This window comes from Galeopterus variegatus, unplaced genomic scaffold (genome assembly GCF_000696425.1).
Source record: "Galeopterus variegatus unplaced genomic scaffold, G_variegatus-3.0.2 Scaffold2279, whole genome shotgun sequence".
Taxonomy (NCBI): domain Eukaryota; kingdom Metazoa; phylum Chordata; class Mammalia; order Dermoptera; family Cynocephalidae; genus Galeopterus; species Galeopterus variegatus.
The window spans coordinates 11932-39023 of record NW_007728390.1 but is presented as its reverse complement, the minus strand read 5'-3'; the positions used below and the strand labels follow the sequence as shown (position 1 = coordinate 39023).

Genomic DNA, 27092 nt, shown 5'->3' with positions numbered 1-27092 from the left:
CAGTTTCTAACACAGGATCCACCCAACTCTTTTAATTAAAATAATAGCATTCAATCCACATATCTTTAAATACCTCAGCCCTAGATTCTCAAGTTCTATGGCATTATTAACTTCTGAAATCAACTTGTGTACTGTAGAATATTGAAAACAGGCCACACTCTTTTCTCTACTGTACTGCATTTCATTATTGAGTAGCATAATGTAAAGTTTTTGACATTGACAAGAAAAGAAGGAATATATGTTGTATTAGTTTTCTATTGCTTCCATAACAGGTGGCCACAAATTTAGTGCTTAAGAAACACAAATTTATTATCTTACAGTTCTGTAAATCAGAAGTCCAACACAGATGTCACTGGGTTAAAATCAAGGTATTGGCAAAGCTACACACCTTTCTAGAGGCTCTAAGGGAAGGCCTGTTTCTTTGCTCATTTGGGTTGTTAGCAGAATTCAGTCCTTTGCAGTTGTAGTACTGAGATCCTCATTTCCTTGAGAGCTGTCAGTTGAGGTCATTCCCAGCCTCTAAAGGCAACCTGTCCTCTTCGGCTCATGGCCTTCTTCCTCCATATTCAAAACCAGCAATGTTAGGTGGAGTTTCTCTCACACTTCAAGTCTCTCCTCTTCTCCCATGTCATCTCTCTGACCCACTTTTCTGTCTTCTTCTGCTTTTAAGGACTCATAGGATTAGACTGGGCCCATCTAGATAATCTGGGGTAATCTTCCCATCTCAAGGTCTTTAACATCACATCTGTGAAGTCTCTTTTATCCTGTAAGGTAACATAGCCAGAGGTCCTAGGAATTAAGATGTGGACACACATTTCTTCATTCAGGTGGAATATAGAGAGTAAGGAAAGAACAGAGGACTAAAGATAGAGCTCTGAAATAAAATATTGAAGGATGAACAGAAGAAAAGGAGGCCCCAAAAAAGAGCCTGAGAAGGAGCAAACAGAGAGGTAGGCAGGGAGTAGATCTAAAGGGACAATGGTCTTGAAGACACCTGTGTTGTTTGTTCATGCCTTATGAATTAAATCCTATGATCCCTGTCCAGGCAATTTGCTACTTGAGAATAGTGAGTTATTGCTAGCTGCCCTCTGTAAAAGAAGTGGGAGATTTCAGCAGGCTACACCCTCCACAGTTCATCCTCTACTCTGTGGGTTTCAGTGGACCTAAAGCCCTCCAGGGCACTGATAATCATTTTGAGATATAAGATAAAGACAAAGGGCATAAGGAAAGCAACAGAAGGTGCCTAATCAATCCTGGATAGCTTACTTCAGATTTTTCTGCCACTTCTCAGGATGGGATACTGAATCCACACAAATTTCAATTTGGCACATAGTATCCTAAAATCTCTCAGAACATTCAGCCAATGAATTGTTAAATTGGCTGAACATTCAGAGAGCTCTTTTCTGGGAACATCTTGCTCCAAGCAATGGAATAACAGATCATTGCTCGAACTCCCTAAAGCAAGGTAGCTGGGGAAAGCTTGCAATACCTAGGGAGCAGGTTCCATTGCTGGCAGGCAAGATCCTTACCTCAGGTTTTCAAAGGGAGAAACCAAGCACACCATCTCCTGTTATCAATATTTTTTCCCCAACTGAGTCAAGTAAGTTCTATAAGGTATAGACATGTGGATTGAATAGTATTATTTTAATTAAAAGAGTTGGGTGGATCCTGTGTTAGAAACTGAGGATTATTAGTGATAGGAAACCTAAAGACTCCAACTAAATAAATGCCAACTTCTAAAACTCAACTATAGGAATTCTAAGCAGGCATATATAAAAAGTTAAGGGATAAATCATCTATAAAGAGGATAAGTCTAAAGCTAGTAAGGATGATCAAGAGTCATAGAACATAAGAGATCAAAGAGAACGTGAGGATTATCTAACCTAATTTTTTCATTTTACTTTGGGTAAATAAAAATACAAGGAAGGGACTTTCCCAAGATCACCTAGGTCCTGGCAACATCCCAGGTATCCTGACTTGCCCTTCAATGTTCCTCATACTGGGGTAAGCCACAGGAGGTGGATCTACTATTATTGCTAAATGGATTTTAATCTCTCAGCCACTTTATTCTGGGGCCTTAATGAGAGGGACAAAAATGTGGGTGAAACCATCCCAATTACCACTTAAGCTACTCTAGCCTTAGCTCTACTAGAAACTCAGTAAAAAAACATCTTTTCAAAAGTAATAGGTGATGACTTATGAAAAGATATGAGCTTTGATTGTTTCTCAGGGGCCAGTGTACCTAGAAGACCAGAGACAGTACACACTTAAGACTCACTAACACTGCATAAGAGATTTTAGAGGTGTGTGTGTATGTAAAATTACCACTAGATTTTAGGGAAAGAAAATTGAGAAAGTAGAGAAAAGGTTAACAGTTTCACCTCTGCCAATCTGTCTTTTTGCCACAACTTTTTAAACTCTGTTACCTCATAAAAAGTGAGAGCCAAAATAAAGAAATCTCTGAAACCTATGTTGCCTATCACATTATGGGATACAGCTAACATAGAACCACAGCTATTTTATTCTGTTCCAGACTGACCTTTTTTCAAAAATATTTCAAGGAGTCAGTTGGCTTATCTGGGCCTCTCAATCCTAGCATCTATGCAATTAGCCAGACATAGATTTAGCAATTAAATCCTATGATCCCTGTCCAGGCAATTTGCTACTTGAGAATAGTGAGTTGTTGCTAGCTGCCCTCTGTAAAAGAAGTGGGAGATTTCAGCAGGCTACACCCTCCACAGTTCATCCTCTACTCTGTGGGTTTCAGTGGACCTAAAGCCCTCCAGGACACTGATAATCATTTTGAGATATAAGATAAAGACAAAGGGCATAAGGAAAGCAACAGAAGGTGCCTAATCAATCCTGGATAGCTTACTTCAGATTTTTCTGCCACTTCTCAGGATGGGATACTGAATTTGTAGACTATAACTTAAGGCTATGCTGTTTAAATATCTTTTATTTATTATTATTATTATCCAAAATACTGTACTTGTACTATCACAATTGCAGAGAGGACTTTTCCCGACTCTCTATTCTACTCATTATTCCAGGATGTCACAATCAGCTGGTATACCTTGATTTCCCAAATTCACCCAGTCTCATCATCCTCTACTGTACTCTGCTGGAAAAAGGGACTACCCTGTCCCTATATGATATTAAAATTCATAACACACTTTTCTAATCAGGAGTTGTTTTTCCATTTACCAAAACACTGCTTCCAAACATGTCTCTTGAGTTACTTTGACCATTTTCAAGTGACTTCTGCATGTCTTGACATGCTGGGTTACCTGAAGTCTCACTGTCAACTTGTGATCAGAGACTTTGGCACCTGGCTCCCAGTTTTCCTCTCCACACTAAATGTCACAATCATCATCACCATCACCATCATCATCATCCTGGGTGACATGTTATTAGGGAAGAATATTTATCGACAGGTATACATCGATTTATATTATGAAGTAAAGAAACCCATAACCAAGAACTCTTTTAGGAGATATCCTTTCTTCACTTTATTGATAGGTATAGAGTTTATATCCAATACATACAACAAACTTTTAAACCACTGATCAAAAACTCTTTCTAAAATCCTTACTTTTAATGGTATATCAGCTTGCTTTGTAGAACAATTCACATATAAAAGGCTATTAACCACTAGGTACTTAAAACTAAAGTAATCATGCAGAGATTATACTTTTTTCTTTCAACAAATACTTACTGAATGGCTACCACATGCTAGGAATTATTCCAGGCAGTAAGAATAAAGTTGTTCACAAAATGGGTAAAGTCCCTATCCTCATGAAAATCATTTTTTTAGTATGGGGAAGAACATATTAGACATGTATAATGTACTAGAAGATGATACATTCTTCAGAGAAAAATGAAGCAAGAAAGAGAATGGAGCTTTGCTTTGGTTTTAGTTTGGTGATGAAGCGATAGAGGTAGCAGGAGAGGGAAGTTGCAATCTTAAATAGGAAAAGCCTTAATGAGGTGAACTTTAGGTGAACTTTAAGTGACTTGAATGAAGACCTGATAAAGATGAAGGAAAAATCAATAAAGGTATCTGGAAAAGACTCTTCAATTAAGAGTCATATCGAGGGTAAAGGCCCTGACATGGAAATGTACCTAACATGCCCGAGAAATAATAAGGAGGCTATCTGAGGGAAAGTAGAGTGACTGAGGTGAAAAGCAGTGGGACATAAAGTCAGAGTTAAAGGGTGTGTGTGTGAGTGTGTGTGTGTGTGTGTGTGTAGACTCTATCAGATCCTATAGATCATTAAAAGAACTTTGGTTTTTACTAGAGTGAAATAGGAAGCCCTTGTGGAATTCTGGGCAGAGGAATGACATGATCTGACTTCGGTTTTAACTGTTTCACACTTGTTGCCATATTGAGAATGGCCTGTAGAGGGCCAAAGGGAGAATCATGGAGAACCGTCAAAAAGCTACTGCAAAAGACAGGAAAAAATACAAATTACTTGAACCAGGAGAAGAAAGATGATAGTTAAAAGTGGTTGGTTTCTGGATATATTTTGGGGGAAAAAAATGCAATTTTCTGACAGACTGGATGTGGGATGTGAGAGAGAGAAAGGAGTCAAAAATGACTCCAAGGTTTCTATTCCTAGAAGAAACAGCAGAATTGCCATTAATTGAGATGAAGAGAACTGCAGAAGGAACAGGTTTTTATGGGTTTAATGGGGTAATTAGGAACTCAGTTTTAGAACATTTTAAGTTATAATAGAATATAACACACTAAGAGTGTTTTATTATCATACATGATGAAGATAAGCATATTTCTGGCATAGTTACATTTTCAACACATTAATCACTCTCACCCAAAACTCCTCACTGCTTCAGCAGGGATTATTTGTAAACTACTTTAGAAGTCATTCCTAGAAAGATTTCAACATCTTGAATTGGTTACAATCTGGATTGACATTCTGGCTTAATTTGGAACTCAGTTAAGTGGGCCACATATGTCTCAGAGAGATACGAGGGTACTTCAAAAATTTCATGGAAAAATAGAATTAAAACATAATATGAACTTTCCCATGAACTTTTTGAAGATCCCTTATCTAACAAGGATGAAATGCTGTATGAACTACAAGGGTGCATTTACATTGAGAAAAATAGCTCCCAATGGAGAACAGGAATAAAAAGACAATATCTAACTCTTAAACCCAGGTGCTCGCCAGGGTTGGAAGAATATGACCAAATATTTCATCTGAAAGGTCATTTCCTGTTGAAGCAGTAGGAGTGATTTATCAGGTGAAAAGGTATTTTCTTTTCCACTATGAACCATCTAGCTGCATGGTGCTCTTCCCTCATGGCTCTTTCTAAGAGAAAGTCCTCATGCGCTAGCTCCCAGAGACTACTAGCTAAGTTCCCTTTCCCCATATTTGGTCCTGCCTTCCCCAGGGTGTGACCTCTGCACTTTATTTAACAAGATTAAAGCAAACTGAGAAGAATTAAGAGCATGGAGTGGCAGGAAATTGATGAATCTATTTATTTATAGGAGTTTGAGTACAAATGTTATTCAGAAATGCAATCTAGTTCAATTTACTTCTGAAATGCCACGAAACAATATTAAATCAATGCATTCAGCAAACAATTATCAAAGCATAATATCTAATAGAAGTCATGTTACCTTCTGAGGGAGAGAAAATTCAAGGATAAATAAAACAGGGTTCCTGCCCTTAGTGAACTCAGAATCTAACTGGGAAGACAGATGATTAAAAAGTAATTACAAGAGCATTTGTAATGAAGGGACATACAAAATGTCAGGGATCCAAAGGGGGAACAATTAAATCCGCCTGAGGAGGTTGAGAAGGATTTATAAACGAGATGACATTTGAGCAAAGCTGTGAAAGAAGGGAAGGAGTTTGTCATCTACCAAAGAGATTTAGGCAGGACAGAATAGGGACACACCCCAGGGAAGCTGCTCATAAATATTCAGGTTGGATCTGCATGAGCCGCCTCTTTGTCTGATAGTTAATGAATCCATAATGAGCTGATGACAGCTTAACCACCCTACCAATCAGCATGCTACACCTGGTATTTTGCAGATTACAAAAACCACCACACCTGTGCACTAGGAGGTACAAAATGCAGAAGATCTTCCACCCGTGAGGTTAGACTGGAAAGAACAAAGTTAAGGGGAAAGTGACTTCACTGCATATGACCACAAACTTCATACACTCAGGGACACATGCAAGGAAGCTTATGCAACCTCGCATCTGCCTATTAGGCCTTAATTACCCTAGATCCTCCTCCATGCCTGAATATTCTTCCCCTTAGTTAGGATAGAAAAACACCCCATCCCAGAAGAACATGTAAACCCTCCCCTTAGGAGTCCACAGGTGTTCCTCCCTCATGTAGATGCCCACACACCTTTCTGTGTGTACTTTTGCTTTACAATAAAGTCCTATTGTTTAAATGTCCCGTGGGTGTATCCCTCTCCTCTTCTTTCACTGAGCACCATGCTGCAGACTCCACTAGGTTCTATTAAAGATTTTTCTACACAGTTTGACCAGGAACCTAGAACTGCTGACCAGTAACAAGCTCACTCTATGATTGGCAGAGGGGGACTAAAGCTTACCCAGTTTGGAGATCAGAGTGGTGTTAAGAGTAGTCTGAGTAGAGGTTACATGGGGAAGAATGACAGGAAGAAGAGACAAGCTAGAACCAGACCTGCTTAGCGAGAGGTTTGTCCTTTGTTTTCTGGGCAACAGAGAGCTCTGAAGCTTTTTAGGCAGGCAAATGACACACTTATAATTGTGTTTTTTAAAAATAGTGGGTGGCAGAAAAGAAGAAAAGAAAGAAAAGATCCCCAGTGGCAGTGACATAAAACAGATCAAGAGAAGAATAAAATAGAGTTTCATATGTCATAGAAAGAACCATGAACACATCCACTTCCATGCCCCTTCCTCATCTCACCCGTCCTATCATTACCTCCCACCAATTAAATTACTGTCTCCTTTCACTGTCGCCTATCATTGCATCAAGCAGGCAGTGAAAAAAGAGATGTCCATACAGTAAGACAGATAGAGGAAGTTAGTACCCCAGAGGAAACATGTGGAAATCCACCTTCTTCCTTTTAATTATTTCTCTCAGAGGTTATATGGGAAGGAAAAATGAAGAGCATCATATGGAACTCTAACCACACCCAGATTTAAAACACAGAGAAGCATGTATGAACACTCAAACACACATATAAACACATAATTCTTGTACTGACAAATGGTAAGCACTATAAACACCAAAAACAATGATTACATATATCTCACCTCATAATACACATTCACTTTCAGTGATGTTGCAAATTTACTACTGTCTGAGATAGCTCTTTTTATTATAGCCTTGGTGTACCAGTAGCTTGTGAGAACCACTTCCTTTCCATTGTCATTCCAACTCTCTTATAGTCCCAAGGCACTGAATACTACAGACTATACCTGTAGTAGCTATGAGAGGGCCATAACACTGCTGCGGGGAACCTGCTGCTTGTCTTGATCAGAGCTCTGGAAAGAATTGGAGGGACCTCTCTCGCTGATTGATGTTTGGCTTAAATGAACACCTCAATCTTTAGGTCTCCAGAGCATATTTTTTAATAGTTCGGAAAATTGAGAAGTTATACCTTAATTTTGCTAGCTGATAGCAGACTAATCTACTCATTTCAGTAGTAACACTGGAGCCAAGCAATGGTTTGAACATTTTTAATTATCAGCATGGGATTAAATGACCACAATTTTAAGAGACACAATTAATAGTGATTCTCAAATGTTTTGGTCACAGAACACTTTTATAACAACTAAACAACCAAAGTAAAACTATAAGACCCAATCAGCTCCCACCAACTACTTGTGAAAACAATAACAAAAAAGGCAAGAATCATCATTTCTAATGGTACAACAATATCTCCTCCCTCCAAACTCATTCAATACTTGCATGTTACTCATTTAGCACCTAATCACATGCTGCCTTTTAATAGTTGTTAACTTTTTAGAAGTGTTAGTCTTGCTTTCTTGTTTGATTGCAACATGTTAAGGTTAAAATAGAGATGTATAAAATCACATTGCAAAATACCTTCCATTACAGGACAGAGCACTAAGAATTGAAAATATGGACATTGGTAAATACATATTGTTATTGATGTTGATGGGCAATTCAATATTTTTTTATGTGTAGCAAAAGAAAAAAAAGTGGAATAAGAAATAAAGGTACCCTCTTATACCTATGCAATTAACCAAAAAACTTAAAATCGTAAGAACTTATAAAGGTGTGGCTCCTGCAAAACTAGTGCATGAATATACTTCCAGAAGTACTTTAAGTTGGTATAACCCTATTTTAGAAACCAGTAATACATTCAGAATCCACAAAAATGCTATAACTCTTGTAAAAGGATTTACCTTAAGGAGTAATTCAGATAAAAAAAGGCTTTAGGTACAAATACATATATTAAATTTAAATATAAAAACAAAACACTAGAAACAACTTATAAGTTTAAAATAATGACTAATTAAGTGGTCTATGACACTGATGGACAAATGAAAATAAAAACTGAGCAAATTAAGAATTAAAATAAACTTCCTCAACTGACAAAGGGCATAAAAAACTTACATTTATCGTTATATTTAATGGTGAAAGACTGACTATTTCCCAACTAAGATCAGAAACAAGGCAAGAATATCTATTCTCAGCACTTCTATTTAACATTTTACTGGAGGTCCTAGTACAATAAAGCAAGAAACAAAAGGCATCTAGATTGGAAAGGAAGAAGTAAAACTGTCCTTATTCACAGATGCCATAATTGTCCAACTGGAAAATCCTTAAGAACATATTAAAAACTAGATCTAATAAGTGGGTTTAACAAGTTTGAGATTCAAAATCAACATATAAAAACCCATTGTATTTCTATATAATAGTAATGAACAATTAAACATTGAAATTAAAATTATAACATCATTTGCAATGAACATGGAATACTTTAAAATAAACCTAACAAAATATGCACAAGATTTTCTGAAAAGTACAAAACACTGACGAGAGAACTAAAAGACATAAATAAATGGAGAGACAGACTGTTCATGGATTAGAAGACTAAATGTTGTCAGAATATAAATTCTCCCCAAATTGATCTATGAATTCAACACAATCCTAATCAAACTTCCAGCAAGTTGTTTTGTAGAAATTAACAAACTCATTATAAAATATATTTAAAAAGGAGTTAGAATACACAGTGATTTTGAAAAAGAAGCAAAACTTGTAGAACTCATACTATCTGATTTCAAGACTTAATATAAAAGATCAAGACATAGCAAAAAGATAGACACAGATCAATTGAATAGAACATAGAGAATCTAGAAACAGAGCAACACATATGGTCAACTGATTTTTAATAAAGGTGTCAAGGCACATCAATGGAGAGAACATAGTTTTTTTAACAAATGGTACTGGAACTACTATACGATCTACATAAAAATATGAACCTTGACTTTACCTCACATTTTACTGAAAATTAACTCAAAATGTATCATTATATTGGGGCTGGCCCGGTGGCGCACTGGATAAGTGTGCCGCTTGGGAAGCGCGGAGGTGCTCCCGCCCGAGGGTTCGGATCCCACATGCAGATCGGTTCCCGCTCACTGGCTGAGCGAGGCGCGGGAGCAATGCCGAGGGTTGCGGTCCCATTGCCGGTCCCTGGTCCGGTGCGGGGGCAACACTGAGGGTTGCGATCCGTTGCCGGACATGGAAAAAGACAAAAGACAAAAAAAAAAAAAATGTATCGTTATAGACCAAAATGTAAAACCTAACACTATAAAACTCCTAGAAAAAAACATAGGAGATAATCTTTGTGACCCTGGGTTCGGCAAAGATTTCTTAAAACAAGACACACAGAGAATGAATCACGAAAGAAAAATTCAGGTCATTATAAACTGGATGTCATTAAAATAACAAAGCTGAAGCTTTTAAAAAGATATTGTTAAGAAAATATCGAAGCAATATACTATTAAGAAAAAAATTGATGTCATCATAAACTAGATGTCATTAAAATAAAAAAAACAATATTTTTGAAAGATACTACTAAGAAAATGAAAAGCTATAGTGTGTGAGAAAAAATTGCCAAACAGACACCTAATAATGGACTGTTAACCAGAATACAGAAAAAAACTAACTGTCCTTGTTGGCTGATGATATGATCTTACACATAGAAAAACCAGTAGATTCTACCAAAAATCTCTTACAGCTGATTAACAATTTCAGTAATGTTGCAGGATACAAAATCAATACCCAAAATTCAATAGCATTTTTATACTCCAATAACAAACTAGCAGAAAATGAAATCAAGAAAGCAAGGCCATTTATAGTAGTTGCCAAAAAATAAAATATGTAGGAATCAATTTAACCAAGGAGGTGAAAGATAGCTACAATAAGAACTATGAAACACTTCTAAGAGAAATTAAACAGGACACAAAAAGGTGGAAAGACATCCACTGCTCTTGGATGGGAAGAATCAACACTGTGAAAAAGTCCATTCTGCCCAAAGCAATCTACAGATTCAATGCAAACCCCATCAAAATACCAATGACATTCTTCACAGAAATAGAAAATGCAATCCAAGCATTCATATGGAACAACAAAAGACCCGAAATAGCCAAAGCAATCCTAAGCAAAAAACTAAAGCCAGAGGCATAATAACACTACCCGACTTCAAACTATATTACTTAGCTAAAGTAACCAAAACTGCATGGTACTGGCATAAAAATAGACACTTGGATCAATGAAACAGAACAGAAAACCTGGGAATCAACCCACACACTTACAGCCGACAAAGGCAGCAAGAACATACACTTGGGAAAAGACAGCCTCTTCAATAAATGGTGCTGGGAAAAATGGACATCCATATGTAGAAAACTGAAACTGGACCTCTACCTCTCACCATATGCCAAAATCAAACCAAGATGCATTAAAGACTTAAATATAAGACCTGAAATCATAAAACTACTAAAGGAAAATATACGGAAACACTCCAGGTAATAGGACTGGGCAAAGACTTTATGAATAAGACCCCCAAAACACAGCAACAAAAGAAAAAATAAATAAATGGGATTATATTAAACTAAAAAACTTCTGCACAGCAAGGGAATCATCAACGGAGCAGAAAGACAACCTACAAAATGGGAGAAAATATATGCAAACAATACACCTGACAAGGGATTAATATCCAGAATATACAAAGAACTCAAAACAACTATACAGTAAAAAAACAAATAATACAATTTACAAATGGGCAAAGGAGATGAATAGACATTTTTTGAAGGAAGACATCAAATAGCCAACAGGTACATAAAAAAATGGTCAGCATCACTGGTCATCAGAGAAATGCATATCAAGACCACACTGAGATATCATCTCACCCCAGATAGACTGGCCATTATTACAAAGACTGAGAATAACAAATGCTGGTAAGGATGTGGGGAAAGGGGGAAATCTTCTTTAGTGCTGGTGGGATTGTAAATTAGCACAGCCATTATAGAAAATAGTATATGGAGGTTTCTCAAACAACTACAGATAGAGCTACCATATGATCCACCATATAATCCAGCAATCCCATTACTGGGTATATATCTAAAGGAATAGAAATCATCATGGCAAAGGGATACCTGTACACCCATGTTCATCGAGACTCTATTTACAGTAGCCAAAATATGGAACCAACCTAAGTGTCCATTGATAGATGACTGGATATTGAAAATGTGGTATATGTACACAATGGAATACTACTCAGCCATAAAAAAGAATGAAATTCTGCCATTTGCAGCAACATGGATGAGTCTGGAGAAAATTAAGTTAAATAAACCAGATAAAGAAACAGAAATACCACATGTTCTCACTAATAACTGACTGCTAGGAAGTAAAGAAAAGAGGGAGGGAGGAAGAGAAGGGCAGAGGGAAGGAGGTAAGAAGAAAGGAATGAAGGAAACAAAGAAAGAAAAGACCACAACAAAACGTTGAACTTTCAGAAGGAGAGAACAAACTAAGGATTCTAGAGATGGGGGGCAGGGAGGAAAGGGGTTTGGGAAGTGATAGGTCGGGTAAAGGGCATAAAGAAATATCATGATTTGTAAAAATGAATATGCTAATAACAAATAAAATTTTAAAATAAAAAAAAAATAAATAAAATTATAGGCCTAAAAAATAAATAAAACTGTCAAAATCTTTGAACAAACACATCACAAAAGAAGAGATACAATGTCAAATAAGCACACAAAAATATGCTCAACATCATTGGTCATTAAGGTCATACAAATTAAAACCACCACAAGATACTACTATGCACATATTAGAATGGCACAGATTAAAAAACAAAATACTGACAACATCAAACACTAGCAAGAGTGCAGAGCAACTGCAATTCTTGCGTATTACTGGTGGAAATGCAAAATGGCAAAGCCGCTTTAGAAAGCAGTTTGACATTTCTTATAAAGTTAAACATATGGATAATATGACTAGGTAATTCCACTCCCAAGTATTCACTCTATAGAAATAAAAACATGTATTCACGTAAAAATCTGTTCACAAATGTTTATTGTGGCTTTATTCATGATATACCCAAACTGAAAACAACCCAAATATTCATCAACTGGTGAATAAGCAAACAAATAATCAATAGTGTGGAATACTATTCTGTAATAAAAATGAATGGACTACTAATATAAGCAACAACATAGATGAACCTCAAAAGTACCACATTAAGTAAAAGAAAACAAAAAGCATATTCTGTTTATACGTATGATTGCATTTATATGGCATTCTGGAAAAGATAAAACTATGACATCAGAGAGCAGAGCAGTCATTGCCAGGGTCTGGAAACGGGGGGAGGAGACTCATTGCAAAGAGACATAAAGGAACTTTCTGATAAATAAAAATATTCTGTACCATGACGTTGGTGGTGGTTACACAAGTGTATAAGTTTGTAAAAATTTATACAGCTGTATATCTAAGAAGGATGTATTTTACTGTATGTAAATTATGCTTCAATAAATCAACAAATAAAATATTGTCAACACCTAGTGTTGAAGAGTACATAGAACAATTAGTGCTCTCATACACAGCTGGTGGGAATGGAAAATGGTACAACCACTTTGGAAAACAGTTTGACATTTTTAGAAATAAAGTTAAACATACACTTACCATAGACCCAACAATTCCACTCCTAGTATTACCCAAGAGAAATAAAAACATATGTCCACACAAACACTTGTACATGAATGTTCACAGTAGCTCCAAACTGGAAACAACAAAATGTTCATAAATATCAACAAGTGAATGGATATATAAATTATGATATATCCATATAAATAGATACAACTCATCAATAAAAAGGAACGAATTGTTGATACATCCAACACCATGGATGAACCTCAAAATATTACGCTGAATGAAAGAAGCCAGACACAAAGGTACACAAAAGAATATAAATTCTAGAACTTACATAAAATTCTAGAAAATGCAAACTAATATAGTGATGGAGAACAGATCAGTGGTTGTTTGGGGTCAAGGGGACAGAACTGACTACAAGGAAGCACCAGGGAGCATCTTGGCATGATAGAAATGTTCTTGGTGGTGGTGGTATTGGTTACCTATGAGTATATATTAATCGAAACTCATGGAACTGTACATTTAAAATAGGTACATTCTATTGTACATAAATTATATCTGAAAAAAATTGATTTTTAAAATGTAACAGCCTAAAAAAATGTTCAAGATATTTTAAATTTAAAAGCTAAGTATAAAGGATAGGTATTACAAACAAGTATGTAAAAAGACCAGAAAGAGCCCCACATAAGTAAAAATAGTTGTGTTAAGATAATACATTTAGTAAGGCTTTAATTTTTATCTTTAAAAAATATTTTTAACATACTATAGTAATATTTCCATAAGAATACTTTTTACTGGAAAAAATATAGCAAATAACTTATAATTTTGTTAAACATAAAAAATGAACTTGAGGTTTATTTTCAGTCACCTCTATACTCAGAAGAACTCAGAACATTAATAGTTATTCTCAATTCTTAAATCCCTGAGAAACAGCAGGAACTCCACTATGAGCCAGCAGCCAAAGGCACAAGCACCCTACATCAAGGAATCAGCTCCCATTAAGAGATCGCTCCAGATCTACTGACTTTCATTTGGATACTGTCCCCATGCAGGCAGAGTTCTCAAGTAGGCCTCCACAGTATAGTAGTAGCAAGAGTAGAAGGAATAATACTACCTACTGTCACTGATTATAAGCTTACCAAATATTAACCAATATGATTATATTGTATTATTTAATGCTTACCTCAAAATTATAAGTTTTAGAATTTATTTAAAATCTTCATTTTATAGTCTAGGAAACTACATCTTAGAGAGGTCAAATAATTTGCCAAAAGTGACAGCTAGCAATCCAAGTCTGCCCAATTCCAAAATTCCTAACCACTATACGGTCCTGCCACCCAGTCACTATAAGGCTCCTGGAATTTGTATTTACAGGAGCCCCATTTTTCCTGACGCTTGAGGGGCTGAGGAAAAAAGGGAGACGTTAAAAGTTTAACAGGCCAAGCAAGAGTTTTCTTTCTTCACATCTAAGGAGTTTGGAAAACTGCTGAGTACTCAGCACTTAGAAGAGACTCCAAACACAGCTCTCTGCTAACCTACTGGGAACAGATCCTAAGTCCCTGGATTGATTCAGATCATGCCTATATAACTAGTCACCGGAGCCAGTTTTTCTTTCCTACCGAATATTCTTAGCAAGTGTTACAGTATAAAATATGAAAAGGGAACATCAGAAGCTGTTCTAGGAAAGGGAGCTGTCCTTTCACACAAATGCTATCCAGAAGAGCTAAATGCCCATGTTCAATTTTATTTCATGTATAAGAATTCCTTAATCATATCTTATTATATCATACCATTTCTCCTTCTCTCTCCATATTCTCCATGAGTTATTTTACCCTTAAAATCAACAGACCAAGAAAAAAATAATCCTGGCTAATAAAGGATGAGCTACTTTAAGAGATGAGAATCCCATAGATATGGCTGTTTGGTTGTGTCTGAAATTGCTCCCCTTGAAGATTACTCCTTGCTGATTTATACCCTACAAAAGTCTCACTTGACTTTTGTAGGGTGCCAATGCCTCAGACAATCAATCTCTCCTGACTATATCTCTGCCTCCTCAACTCACTCTGGATTGACTCCCACTGTAGTTCTTTCTTTCATTTTGATTCATCTTCTGTCTTTGCTTCCCCCCTGGGACCTGACATGTAGACTATCCTTTTGGTTTCCTACCTTCACCAGTGATGGATGGTTTCCCTTCCTAGTTAGCCCTACCTCATTTCTTTACATATTCCTGGTTCCTGAACTGGTATAGAAGGAAGTGTTTTAACCTTCAGATTAGAATTCTGGATTCTTTTTTTGGTCCTTGTTCCCCAGGGGTCTGTGCTTGTAACTGTGGCTCCCAAGTTTCTAATTCTCTTACAGCAGCTATGGGAGCTTCTTCCTTGGCAAACTGAAATATACCACAGTTCCCTAAATCTGGACCTTTGTTGTCACTCTTTGCTGCCCTCCAGCGGCTATTAGTAGGATGCAGTATTTAGAAATTAGTTCCAAGTCCTGCCTCTCTTACCCTTTCCTTGGTCTGTGAATGTCCTTCAGTAGGACACAAGGCAGTGCAGTTAATGGTGGTTAGATCAGTATTCAGAACCTGGCAGGCTTTCATTCAGTCAGCACCATCACAACAGCCTTGGATAACACTGCTACTCCCAGGGAAATTCATTGGTGATGACTCTCCTCTCCTTTCTCCTAAAGATTTGACTGTCTCAGAAACACAAGTTCCAGGATTGTGGGTATGCATATTCACACTATGTGCTGGAGGTAAGGTAGAAACCTCCTGAGTTTCTCAGGCTTGACTTGTTGGGAGAAGCAAAGAATGGTGCAGTGCCTCAGGCTAGCCAAGGCAGCATGCTATTTCATACGTTATGTAGGTCTCTTATGCTATAGCATGAGAGGATCAATGATGCTGTCTATGGGCTAAGGTAAAAATTGTCATATTCTATGCTTGTTAGCTCTTTACTCAAGAGCTGAAATAGCTGAATATCCCTGGCTTCTGAACTGATAGACTTTGCCATAAGGCTATCTAGAGTGATGCTGGCATGATGCCCACACTAAAAGTTACAGCCGTTCTCTTGGAGCAAAGGAGTAGAAGAGTTGTCATAGAATAGACTCGCACTTCTGGAAAAGATCCTTCTAACACCTACTGGAAAAGGTCTTCTGAACCTCTAAGTGATAGGTCTCTACCTCCAGGTTAAATTAAACCTCCAGGTTGAGGTAGGAAGTACTGGACAACCAAGCTTTAGGTTAGGCTCCCCATCTAACAGTGGCAATATGAGTTGACAGTAATAATGGATAATGTTAGCCTGGTAGGCCCATGAATCAGAAGGCTAAACCCAATGTATTTTTCCTGGGAAAATATGTCAAAAGCTTGGTGTTTTGTCTCCTGCTACCCAAAAGGTTGTCAGCAACTGCTTCAAACTGAAGGACCTTCATCTACCGCTGTCTTCACATATCTACCATTTATACAGTTTAAGGACCCTGATAGGGCCCACAGTCCCTGCTATTCACAAGCCCTACATTCAGACACACAAACTGTCTAGAGGGAAGCACCTAGAAGCCTCCTGTCCACCAAGCACAACTGTGCAAAGAACCAAGTGTTTGGGGCTTACACTGCTGCTAAGTGGGTATGCATACTCTCTCAGCAAAACCAAAGCTCTTGGAAAATACACAATGGAGTTCATCAGGCCTTCCACCTTCCCTTCAAGGATCCTTTTTCTATTAAAAAAAATCAAAAAGGAGTCTACCTCTTACAAGACTACCATGGTCTCAATGTGGTTATCATATACAACTAATACTTACTTCCTCTCCTCTGATTTCTATCCTCCTGAAACAATTCCATGGGGACTATAGGAAATTAGACCTCTGAGGTGCTAAAATGATTTACATAGTGAGAAGATAATGAATACAATATGGCCTTCCAAACATGGCATTTGGCCCATTAAATGTCTGGGTCATTTCCTGGCACTTAAACGACATCTTACATGATTTTCCATACCAAAGAGCTATGCTCTGTTTGCATATTATTTCATGATATCCTGGTCTGCAAAAAATAGACTGTGAAAAATTGAAAGAGGTCCTGCAGTAGAATTTCTGAGCTTACCACCTCCCCAGTTAAGAGGCTAGTATGAGATGAGACAAAGTCTCAGCAGTTTTAGAGTAGACTCTTCACAAATCAACCAAGAACTTTCAGCAAATCCCAGAATTTGTTGCATATTACTGGCAATTCCTTCATTAATTTTCCTTGAAAGCTACAGTTACTAATGTCCCAAGCAAGATATAGAGATATATATGGTCTGCAGAGGCTGCTGCCACATCCCCGTAGCTAAAGACCTTATTCACCTATGCCTTATCTTTGCATATGCTGATCCACCCTTGTCTTATTTAAGGTCAAAGGTCTAGCTCAGTGCAGTGTATTCTTAGAATGTTCCTATTTATATTTTTTCACAGAACCAGGCCCAGAAGATGTTAACTCTCTCCGGCTTAGGAACAGGAATTATTTACTGTCAGAGCTTCTGTTGATGTTGTAGGTATCACCCTAGAGATGACAAGTGTCTGTCAGATCAACTTGGGCAAACAACCTCATCAAAACAACCAGAAAACTCTTCTTCCAAAAACCAAAGGACCACGTTTGAAGTTGACTATTTGTTCCAGGCTGCCAAATCATAGCTAAAAGTTCTTTTCTAAAATCCTGTGTATTGTTATAAGCAGACTTGGCCTTGCCCTGGGGATCTTGCCAGAAAACTCTGCAGCTGTCCCTAAAACTGAACAATATAGCATCAATACAAAAAATCAAAATCTAGATAAAGTGATATCACCTTGAAGTACTAGGGCCTCCTGCACAGACAAAGGGAAGAAGAGAATGTTGAAAATGCTTGCTTTACAAGTATGGGCAACTATCCACTGCACTCTACCCACTGCCTATAACAGTGCTGGGCATAGTGTTGAATGAATGAACGAGTACTTCCTGATTAGAGAGGTCTATATTTATATCCAAGTGCTTGCTGTGCCTAGGTCAATAAATGGAATATGGTTTACAGGAACTTTTAATGGTTCTGTATTAGCAAAGAGATCTGTGCCAGGGGTCTGATATATGACTACATCCTCTTCTAACCACCAAATACCTTTGGGATATGATGACTGGATTTCACTTCTGATCTGCCCTCCCCACATATACATGCTACTATATCAGTAATACAAATTATCTTTTCCAAGATTATGTGCTTTATGGTTTAAACCATTCCTTCCAACCCTACCATTCACATTAGTCACTGTAACGACATCTTCTAATTCCATGAGTTATCACTATTTGACTTCTGACTCTGGTGAAGATGGCTCTCAGTTTTAAAGGCCATTATTCAAGATTACACAGAATCTGAAAGTCAACGGAATATTTCAACTGAGCATTTGGAAACTATTTCTGCTGACAACAGTACCAGTCCATACACTTCATTATTAGAGGATTCTCAAACAATTCTCTCTGTTTTCCTCTACCAAGAATATGTCATTCATAACAACTTCCCTCTACTATCTACCTCCACACTTCTCTTCTTCTCCATCAAGTCTCCTTGGCAACTGCTCAGTAAACTCTTGGGCAAACTACAGGCCATTCCCCCAAAATGTGAGTTATATTCCAGTAGGTTCAGAACCAATAGTAAAAGTGCATGTGGGAGACGGCTTCCTGCTAAAAGCTTTACGGTTGTGATGAAAAACAGGAGATTGATACCTCAGGCCTTTTGAGACACGGGCCTGCTCCACACCCTATTCCCACTTCCTATGAAGTCTCCTAATTAGGGGTAGTTTAAACTAGTTAAGGTGAAACATTAAAAAAGAAATCCTACAGAATATACATAATTTTGATATGTCCTATATCAGACAAAAGCAGCTTTGATATATAAATGGATTTTCTACTGAGGCTAAATTCAACTGATTGCTAAGCAAAGTTAAGATTTCCCATATGAGCCATAGCAATCAAGCAAAGGGGGAATGTTCCTCTTAGAAACAACTTAATGTTCATGAGACCTGGGCAATTTGATTCAAAAACCAAAATTTTATTGAATAGGATCAAGATAGGATGGGAAGTAGGAGGGGCAGTAATACATAGTTAGGTTCCTGAGTTGTTCTCGGGTTCCCCTAACTGGTGCTGACTAACTGAAAGTACTGGTTTTACCTCTATACCTCTAACAGGAATAGCATCAGAATTTGTTCAACATCCCAAAAGAAATATACAATTATTTCTCTCAGGTACTATAGTTGTTTTTAAGGCAAGTTAGTATCTGCAATGGAAATGCACTGTGTTTACTTAGACTGTACATTAGAAATTGGGGAATAACTGGCCCACAGGGAATATCAACAGCTCAATCTAAAAAAAGCCCTAGATATCTTGGGATGGCATGCTGTGTAAGAGTTGTTGCCAATAAGCTCCATTCAGGAGATCTGATGCAATGTTACAACCTAGTTCATTCAGCTTTATAAAAGTTTACATATATCGAAGTAAATTGGGGCCATGGAACAGAAAACAATGTGATGCTACTAAGGAAAAGACCCTTTTCCTGTTGATTAAGCATGAAGGTGAACTGCCATAAATTAGTAATGCAAATAATTATTGGGGAAAGTTAAGATTCCCTCACACAATAAATGTGAATAACAGAAATGTGAAATGTTTCAGGGTAGCCCACAATAAGCAGCATTTGATAAGGAGAAAGATAGATAGGACAGATAGAAAGAGGTCCATGAGGAAGATGACCACAAAAAATAAGGAATAAGAAAGAGAAATTTAAAAATGGGGGTTTAAAGAGATTAGCCTAATTCTTAAAGGAGGAAAAACAGCCTAGATCCTAGTTAAATCAATACATACCCCATATTTTGAAATAAAACTTAAATCTGCTATTTTCTATGCTTAATATACTTTCTGCCCTCATCAATGCCTAATTTTCTCTCAGTTTACCTCTCCACACCTTTTCCAATATTGCTGCTGATTTGCATTTTTCATATATAAATTTTATATCTCAACTAGAGTGCAGGTTGAAGTCTATTTCCCCGTTTCCTGAATTTGGGCTGGCCTTGTGACTAGCTCTAGCCAACACAATGTGGTAGAAGTGATGATTGCTAGTTCCAAGTGCAAGACTCAAGGAATTTGTATATTTCCTCTTGCTGTCTTGAAACCCTACCAAGATGCCATGTTAATAAGCCTGGTTAGGCTGCTGGTGGATGAGAGATCACACGAATCGGAGATAAGTCTACCTAACTAAGGAATCTTAGACCAGCCAATCCCTAGCCAATCTAGCAGCTGATCTCAAGTAGTGTGAGCCCAGTTGAACCTATCCTAACTGTTAATCTGTAGAAATTTGAGCTCAAGTAAACGGTTCTTGTTTTAAACCAATATACTGTGGGGATTTAGTATGCAGAAAAACCTGCTGAGGGCCAAGCCCCTGGCGCACTCGGGAGAGTGCCGCGCTGGGAGCGCTACGTAGCGCTCCCGCCGCGGGTTCCGATCCTATATAGGGATGACCAGTGCGCTCACAGCGCTCACTGGCTGAGCGTGGTGCGGCCAGTATCAAAAAGGACAAAAAAAAAAAAAGAAAGAAAAAGAAAAACCTGCTGAAATAATCGAAACACACACAATGGCTTTATCCTACTAATATAATACTTACACATTAGAATCAAGTATTTATTGACCATCCCTTTGTTCCTGGAGGGCAGAGATTATATTACATTCATTTGTGTATTCCCACAGCATTTAGGATTACACTTGGTACATAGTAGGCACTCAAAGTGTGATAAAATAAACTAAGATGAAAATCAAATTCTTGTGTTCATCAGCATTATCTACTTAATGTTCAACCATGGGAAAAAAATACAAACTACAGTACTGTTAAATAATCAAAAAACTCCTGAGAAGCTACTATTGTGTGTAGTATTTATTGTCTTATAATTCCCAATTATAAACCATTAAAGGCCAGCAATTATTAGTACTTAGAGTGTACATGCCACTTCAAGACAGTTAATTAAATGAACCCTTAAGTTGTCCTTCTCAAGATTTAGCATTAACCCACATTTGAATTTTGATAAAAAATATACACATATATTTGATAGTTGTATGTGAAGTTGTACTACAATCCTACTTCTATGAACTTATAAATAAAGAAAATATAAAATGTTAAAGAAAGATATTTTGATTTGTACTGTCTAACTCACATTATTATAAATAGCAGGTTTTCTAAACCCAGAAATTCATCAAATGAGATTTAACTCATTTGTATTTTAATTCTGAAGTGCTGTACAAATGTAAAATATCATGAAAGCTTGTATATTCAAAATGTCATTTTTACTCTTTTCCTTAAGAAGGAAGAAAGTGAAAATAGGCAGGACAGATGAGAAAGGATGAATAATTTTGCTCTTCAAATCTAATTTGCTTCCTAGTGAAATCTTTAGCTTTTAAATGACACTCCACTATTATAGTGTATACAGGGATGATTTCATCAAATATTCCATGTTTTGAATATTTTAAAAATTATCATTAAATTTATAGTGTCTGAAACTCACTAAAGCAAGAGAACATGTAAGCATGAACAGAATTAATATACTCATAAACCAGTGAAGCAAACGCACAATGACAGTAAAAGAATATTCTTGCTGCGTTGCACTGGGGACAGATCCTGATCCCCTTCTTGCTTAGGTGTGTATCCTATAACTTGCCTTAACTTTAACTTCTTTTAACTTCTGCCATTCCTGTTTAGTATTTTTATCTTCGCATTATAAACGGCATAATGATTAAATCGGTTAATATGCTGGATAAATGAAAAAAAACTGTGTTGTTAATAACATATCTGAAAGGAAAATGTGGACCAATGAGAGTAAAGTGTCAATTGGTCAATAAAATCAACTATATAAGGACTAGATGAAGAATAGGTAACAATGCCACATGTGAACTCAATAACTAGCAAATAGGAAGCTCAATAAATCAGGAATGAATAGAAAGCCCATCCCTGCCCCACACCCCCCCAATTTGGAGATGCATTAATTAAAATGTAAAAAGTCAAAGGGTCAGTGTGAGGTGAGATAGATTTTAGCCAACTTAAGAAATACCTTTCTAATAGTCAGATTGTCCTAAGGTGGAACTTGCTGCTTTGGGGCAGTGGGTTCTCCTCAAGGAGAATACTTAAGCATAGTCTGGAGTGTTGTGTGGGGATTTAAGTATCAAGCAAAAGGTTATACTACATAATTTTTAAGATTAGCCTCCATCCCCAAAACTCAAAAATTCTATTTAGGATTCTGAAGAGTATGTGCAAAAGGACACTTAATCATGCTTCATTTGATGTCAAATATCTGCACTGTAAATATACTCCCAAGCTTTCTATTTACAGTATGAACATCTCATAGTTCAAAAGTCTCCTTTTAAAAAGATGCCCACTTTAGATAAGTTCTGAGAATGACTAAAATTAACTACAAAGAGATAAATATTTTCAGCATAGGATGTGGAAGGATCATTTTTCTCACAATGATTCAACCTAACTGAAGCCTGCTAATAATAAGCTACAGCCCAAGATCTAAGGACGTTTTTTAAATAATCTAGGTTAGAAAAATTATCCTTTTAAACTGTTTTAATAGACACACATAGGTAGAAATTAAAAGATAGATTCAATAGAAAGAGGAAAATTCATTATCAATAAAATTTTGGAGTTTTTGTTTCTACCATAAAAATATCATAAAGGAAAGTCCGGGAACAGAAATGTACTAGAAAATAGAAACTTAAGCGTAAACAACAGTGCTCACTGAGAGCTCACAAGTATTCATCCCTTTGAGCATTCATATCCGGCTCAGATCCACCTTATTTTGGCTGTGCTTTTTAACTTACTCCCTTAGTTAACATTTTCTGTGAACACGAATTGCTTCCCATAGGGACCAAAACCCACAAACTAGAGAGAATGACCACATTTCCTTCTTATGAATTGTGAGAATGAAAAAATCTTTTCTTGGATGTATTTCTTCAATGAAGTTCAATTTCTGCTTTCCAAGAAAAGCCAATTGGCTTAGAAGTTTCTGAGAAGAAACAGAGGGGAAAATCCAGTGGATACCACCCCACAAAACCCTAAAGCAAAATCCCAATCTTCTAATCTTACATCAGTCAAGGGGTTAAAACCCAAATGTCAGTTGAGTTGCTCAATCCACAGATGGAAGGTCCGAAGTGTGGGAAGAGATACTGACTTCTACTTGTGACCGTGCTGGGAAAGCCTTTATATGTAAGAGAACCCCCACTCTGGCCCTCAAATATTAAGTTGACACACGTTTCTGGGACACAGCCTGAATCCTCAAACTTTGGCAGGTGTACAGACATGCAATTTTCTGTTTTCTGTTTAACAGAGCTTTCCAGAATTGTCATCAGATGACAGATTACACCACCCATCCACAAGGACTCAGGGGTAGCTCAGGCCATCCATTATGGGTTAAAAGCTGTTCCAGCATGAATCAAGTCACAGTGGTAAGGAGACTACTGATACAAGGGGTCCTACAGCTTTAAGAAATACTCTGGGCATCTAAAAGTTTTCAGAATGCAAACTATGTCAGCTCTGAAAACAAGAGGCACTGCATCATTATGGCAGGAGAAACAAAGCCAGCCCCCTTTTAAAAACAGACAAAAAAAAAAAGATTGTTTTAATAGGAGAGAAGCATCAGTCATTGATTCTTACTTCATTCACAGTTTCTATCCAACTCATCCATCTTCAGAGTGAAGAGATGACAGAGCCCAGTTAACTCTCTCCTTCTTTGGGCCCCCACCCATCCAGCTCCACTATATCCAAACCACCGAGGCCTACCATCTCACCCATTTGAATCTGCAAAAAACAGCCCTGTAGAATGATTCTTTCTATCTAATGGGACTGCCAAAGCTCAGGTATGCCTAAGCACTAGTTTTCATCACATTACTTTAATAGGGCTGCCTGTCAGGTTAGCATGACTGGTCAGGACTTTGCTAATCATCTTCAGAAATGACCACTTAGTCACTCATGTCTGAACACAGTCAACAAAGGAGGGGATGGGAAGACTTAAGGCAGTAGGAAAAAGTCAACAAACCAAACCAACAATTGAGAATGTAAAAAATTTCATTTTTCTTAAATGCTACTGGCCACATTATCTGCAAATAAAAGTTCTCCAAGCAGGCAGTCTCTGCATCAGTGCACCTGCTTAGCATTGGTTTGCTGAGTTATCTTTTTGCTGTGTCTGCAAAAGCCAACTGCAGCACAATCGGTCACATCACTTGAGGGTCACTTGAGTCCCTCTAGTCTCTGAGTTCCTCCTCCCACCTCCCTGCCTTCCCTTCTATCCACAAAACCTTTAACTTCACCATAGCTAAGGATCCCAGATAGCTAAATAAAAGAGGTGGCCTCAAACACAGGGAAAAACCCTTAGGTTTCCAGTGTGAATCACCAACACCAATCCCTCTCCCCTCCCCTTTTCCTTAAAACCTGATGGTCTTCAGTCACACATCTTAAAAGAAAAACAAAAAACAAAAACACAAAGACTTACTTGTCTCAAGTCGATGAAGGCCAACTGCAGCATGTCCTCCTGGAACCCAGGCACTGGGCCGGATCTGGCAAACTCTGTGGGAAAGAAAAGAGGATAAAAAGCGCCTTTGGGCCGGCCCGGTGGCGCACTGCTATAGTGCGCCGCTTGGGAAGCGCGGCGGCGCTCCCGCCCAAGGGTTCAGATCCCACATACGAACTGGTTCCCGCTCACTGGCTGAGCGAGGTGCGAGAGCAACACCGAGGGTTGCGATCCTGTTGCTGGTCCCGGTCCGGTACGGGGGCGACACTGAGGGTTGTGATCCGTTGCCGGACATGGAAAAAGACAAAAAGGAAAAAAAAAAAGCGCCTTTAACTAACCATGGACAGGGAGATTGGCAGACGGATGACAGGGAAGACAAGAGAGGCTGGGGGAGAGGAGGACCAAGCTTCTAAGGAGTCATGTCTCTCTCCCTTCAGCTTCTTTGTTTGCCCTTCAAAATTCGTGTCATCAAAACACCATTAATTCCAACATCCTGACAGCAAGGAAACTGTACGAATTCAACCTGAAATTTATTCCCATGAGCCACGCTGGGCTTCAGAGTATTTGTTTTGTGAATGGACAAACAACTTGCAAAGGAGGAGGGAGTGAGGGAGAAAAAAAAGTTTTTCCTCTCAACACAATAAAATCTTCAGCTGTGAAACTCTTTTCAGTTCTGAAAGCTATTTATATTTTAGATCACTGGAGGAATTTTCTAATTTCACGCTTGTCACCTCATTCCCCAAGTATTTATCAAAAAATATTCCCTGCCACATCATTAATTATTCCCTCACTGATTATTTGCATTATCTCATAAGTGCATTATTGCCAACACACACACACACACACACACACACACACACCCTAGCAGCAGAGGCTGTCCCAATCCAGTCTTTGGCTTTTGAGCAAAGGAGTATTTGCAGATATGAAAAGGCCTATCTGAATATATCTCACTGCAAAACTTAGGGAACATTTGCAAATTTCTGTTCTTCTAGTGTATTCTTTGTCCTTCACTTCTACTTGCATTCCATTCTCAAAAATTCTTTCTCTTCTTTCCTCTACCCCAATTTAGTCATAGGTCAAAGAGACCACATGAAAGCTATTTGGAATTTACAGTAGCGCCCTGGGTACATGCTCAGTTTATGACTCTGGCTATGTCGTTAAATAACTGCATAGGGCTATAGGGACAAATACTAGCAACAGCTAAGAATGTCAAGTTTTATTGTCCCTGAGCCCTGTTTATTATGCAATCAAAAGGTCTTAAGTTCCCTACATGCACACACACACACATACACACACAAAGCAAATCCAAAAATAGGACAGTTACTATGCCTTCAATTCTCTCTGAGAAGCCAAAGTGTGATGGACATTTAATATCAATTTACTACTTACCTCAAAAACAACTCAAGTGTCTGTTCAAAGCAAATATGAAAATAAATGTTTTCCTTTCAGTTATATTTTTCTCCAGGACTAAATTTAAGAAACTGTAAATTTGGCATCTTTTGAAATTAAATAAAATCCATCAAGATAGTTGCATATATGTCTGAAAAATTACTTCCCACAACTAGTAGCTGGATAAATTCAAATGACAGTTATAAACAATGATAGAAATTTCTGTTCTTTAAAGTATTTTCCACCTGGGGGCCTCTTAGACATAACAGGTTTTCATAAAATCCTTGCCCCACTTTTTAATAATGCTAACAACTTAGGTTTCAGGGATTATGAGAACATTATGTGAAGTGAAATTAAAAGCACTTTATTAAATGAATTAAAATTTAGCACAAATGCTATTATGCATCTGTAGACAAACTATTCTATTGTAGACATTTCAAATAAAAGTGACATAAATGGAAGGAGATAAACTACATAGCATGATTAACAGTCCTAAAGTTTCTATTTGCTTTGAGAAGTCAAATGGCATTTATAAATTAATTCTATCACGTGTAGCACAAGTGATAAAAGTTTTAAAAGAGTGAATTCTAAAACTGTACAAATACTTGAAGGCTATTTTAATAAAAAGCTTAATATAATCCATCCTTTATATCTACAACAGCCATTATCTAAGATAACCTCGTATACAAAAGCTGTTCAGATCAGATGTACAATTTTCCCATACTATGCTCCTGTTGAAAACAGTTCTTTAAATTATAGCCACAGCCACTCTTTCTGAGTTTTGATTGATAGGTGATCAGCTTAAATATGCTTCCCATGCTTGATGATTTTCTTTTTTATCACTATCGATCCTGCATAACTCAAGCCTATGTGACAAGTACCTTTCATTTGAAGTCCTCTCAGTAAGATGAAACCCTACTGAGTCAAAATGCAATAACTCTCAAGATGTTCTTCTGTCCTGTATATGTCCAACTCAACAGAAGTACCCTGTGATACATATTTGAATACCCGGGAGCTGGCCT

The 27092-nt window shown here is 37.5% G+C and overlaps 1 protein-coding gene across 2 annotated transcripts in view; it reads right to left on the bottom strand.

The window, feature by feature from the left end:
* Positions 1-24733, bottom strand: part of LOC103597315 (exocyst complex component 6B-like) — a 176366-nt gene extending 151633 nt beyond the window's left edge. Inside the window, exon 1 of one of the 2 annotated variants that reach the window (XM_008581141.1) lies at positions 24664-24733. In XM_008581141.1, coding sequence (XP_008579363.1) covers positions 24664-24696 — 33 coding nt within the window. In that variant the 5' untranslated portion in view covers positions 24697-24733. The remainder of the gene's footprint in view (positions 1-24663) is intronic. The other variant, XM_008581140.1, reaches the window with a different exon arrangement.
* Between the last annotated feature and the right edge of the window lie 2359 nt (positions 24734-27092).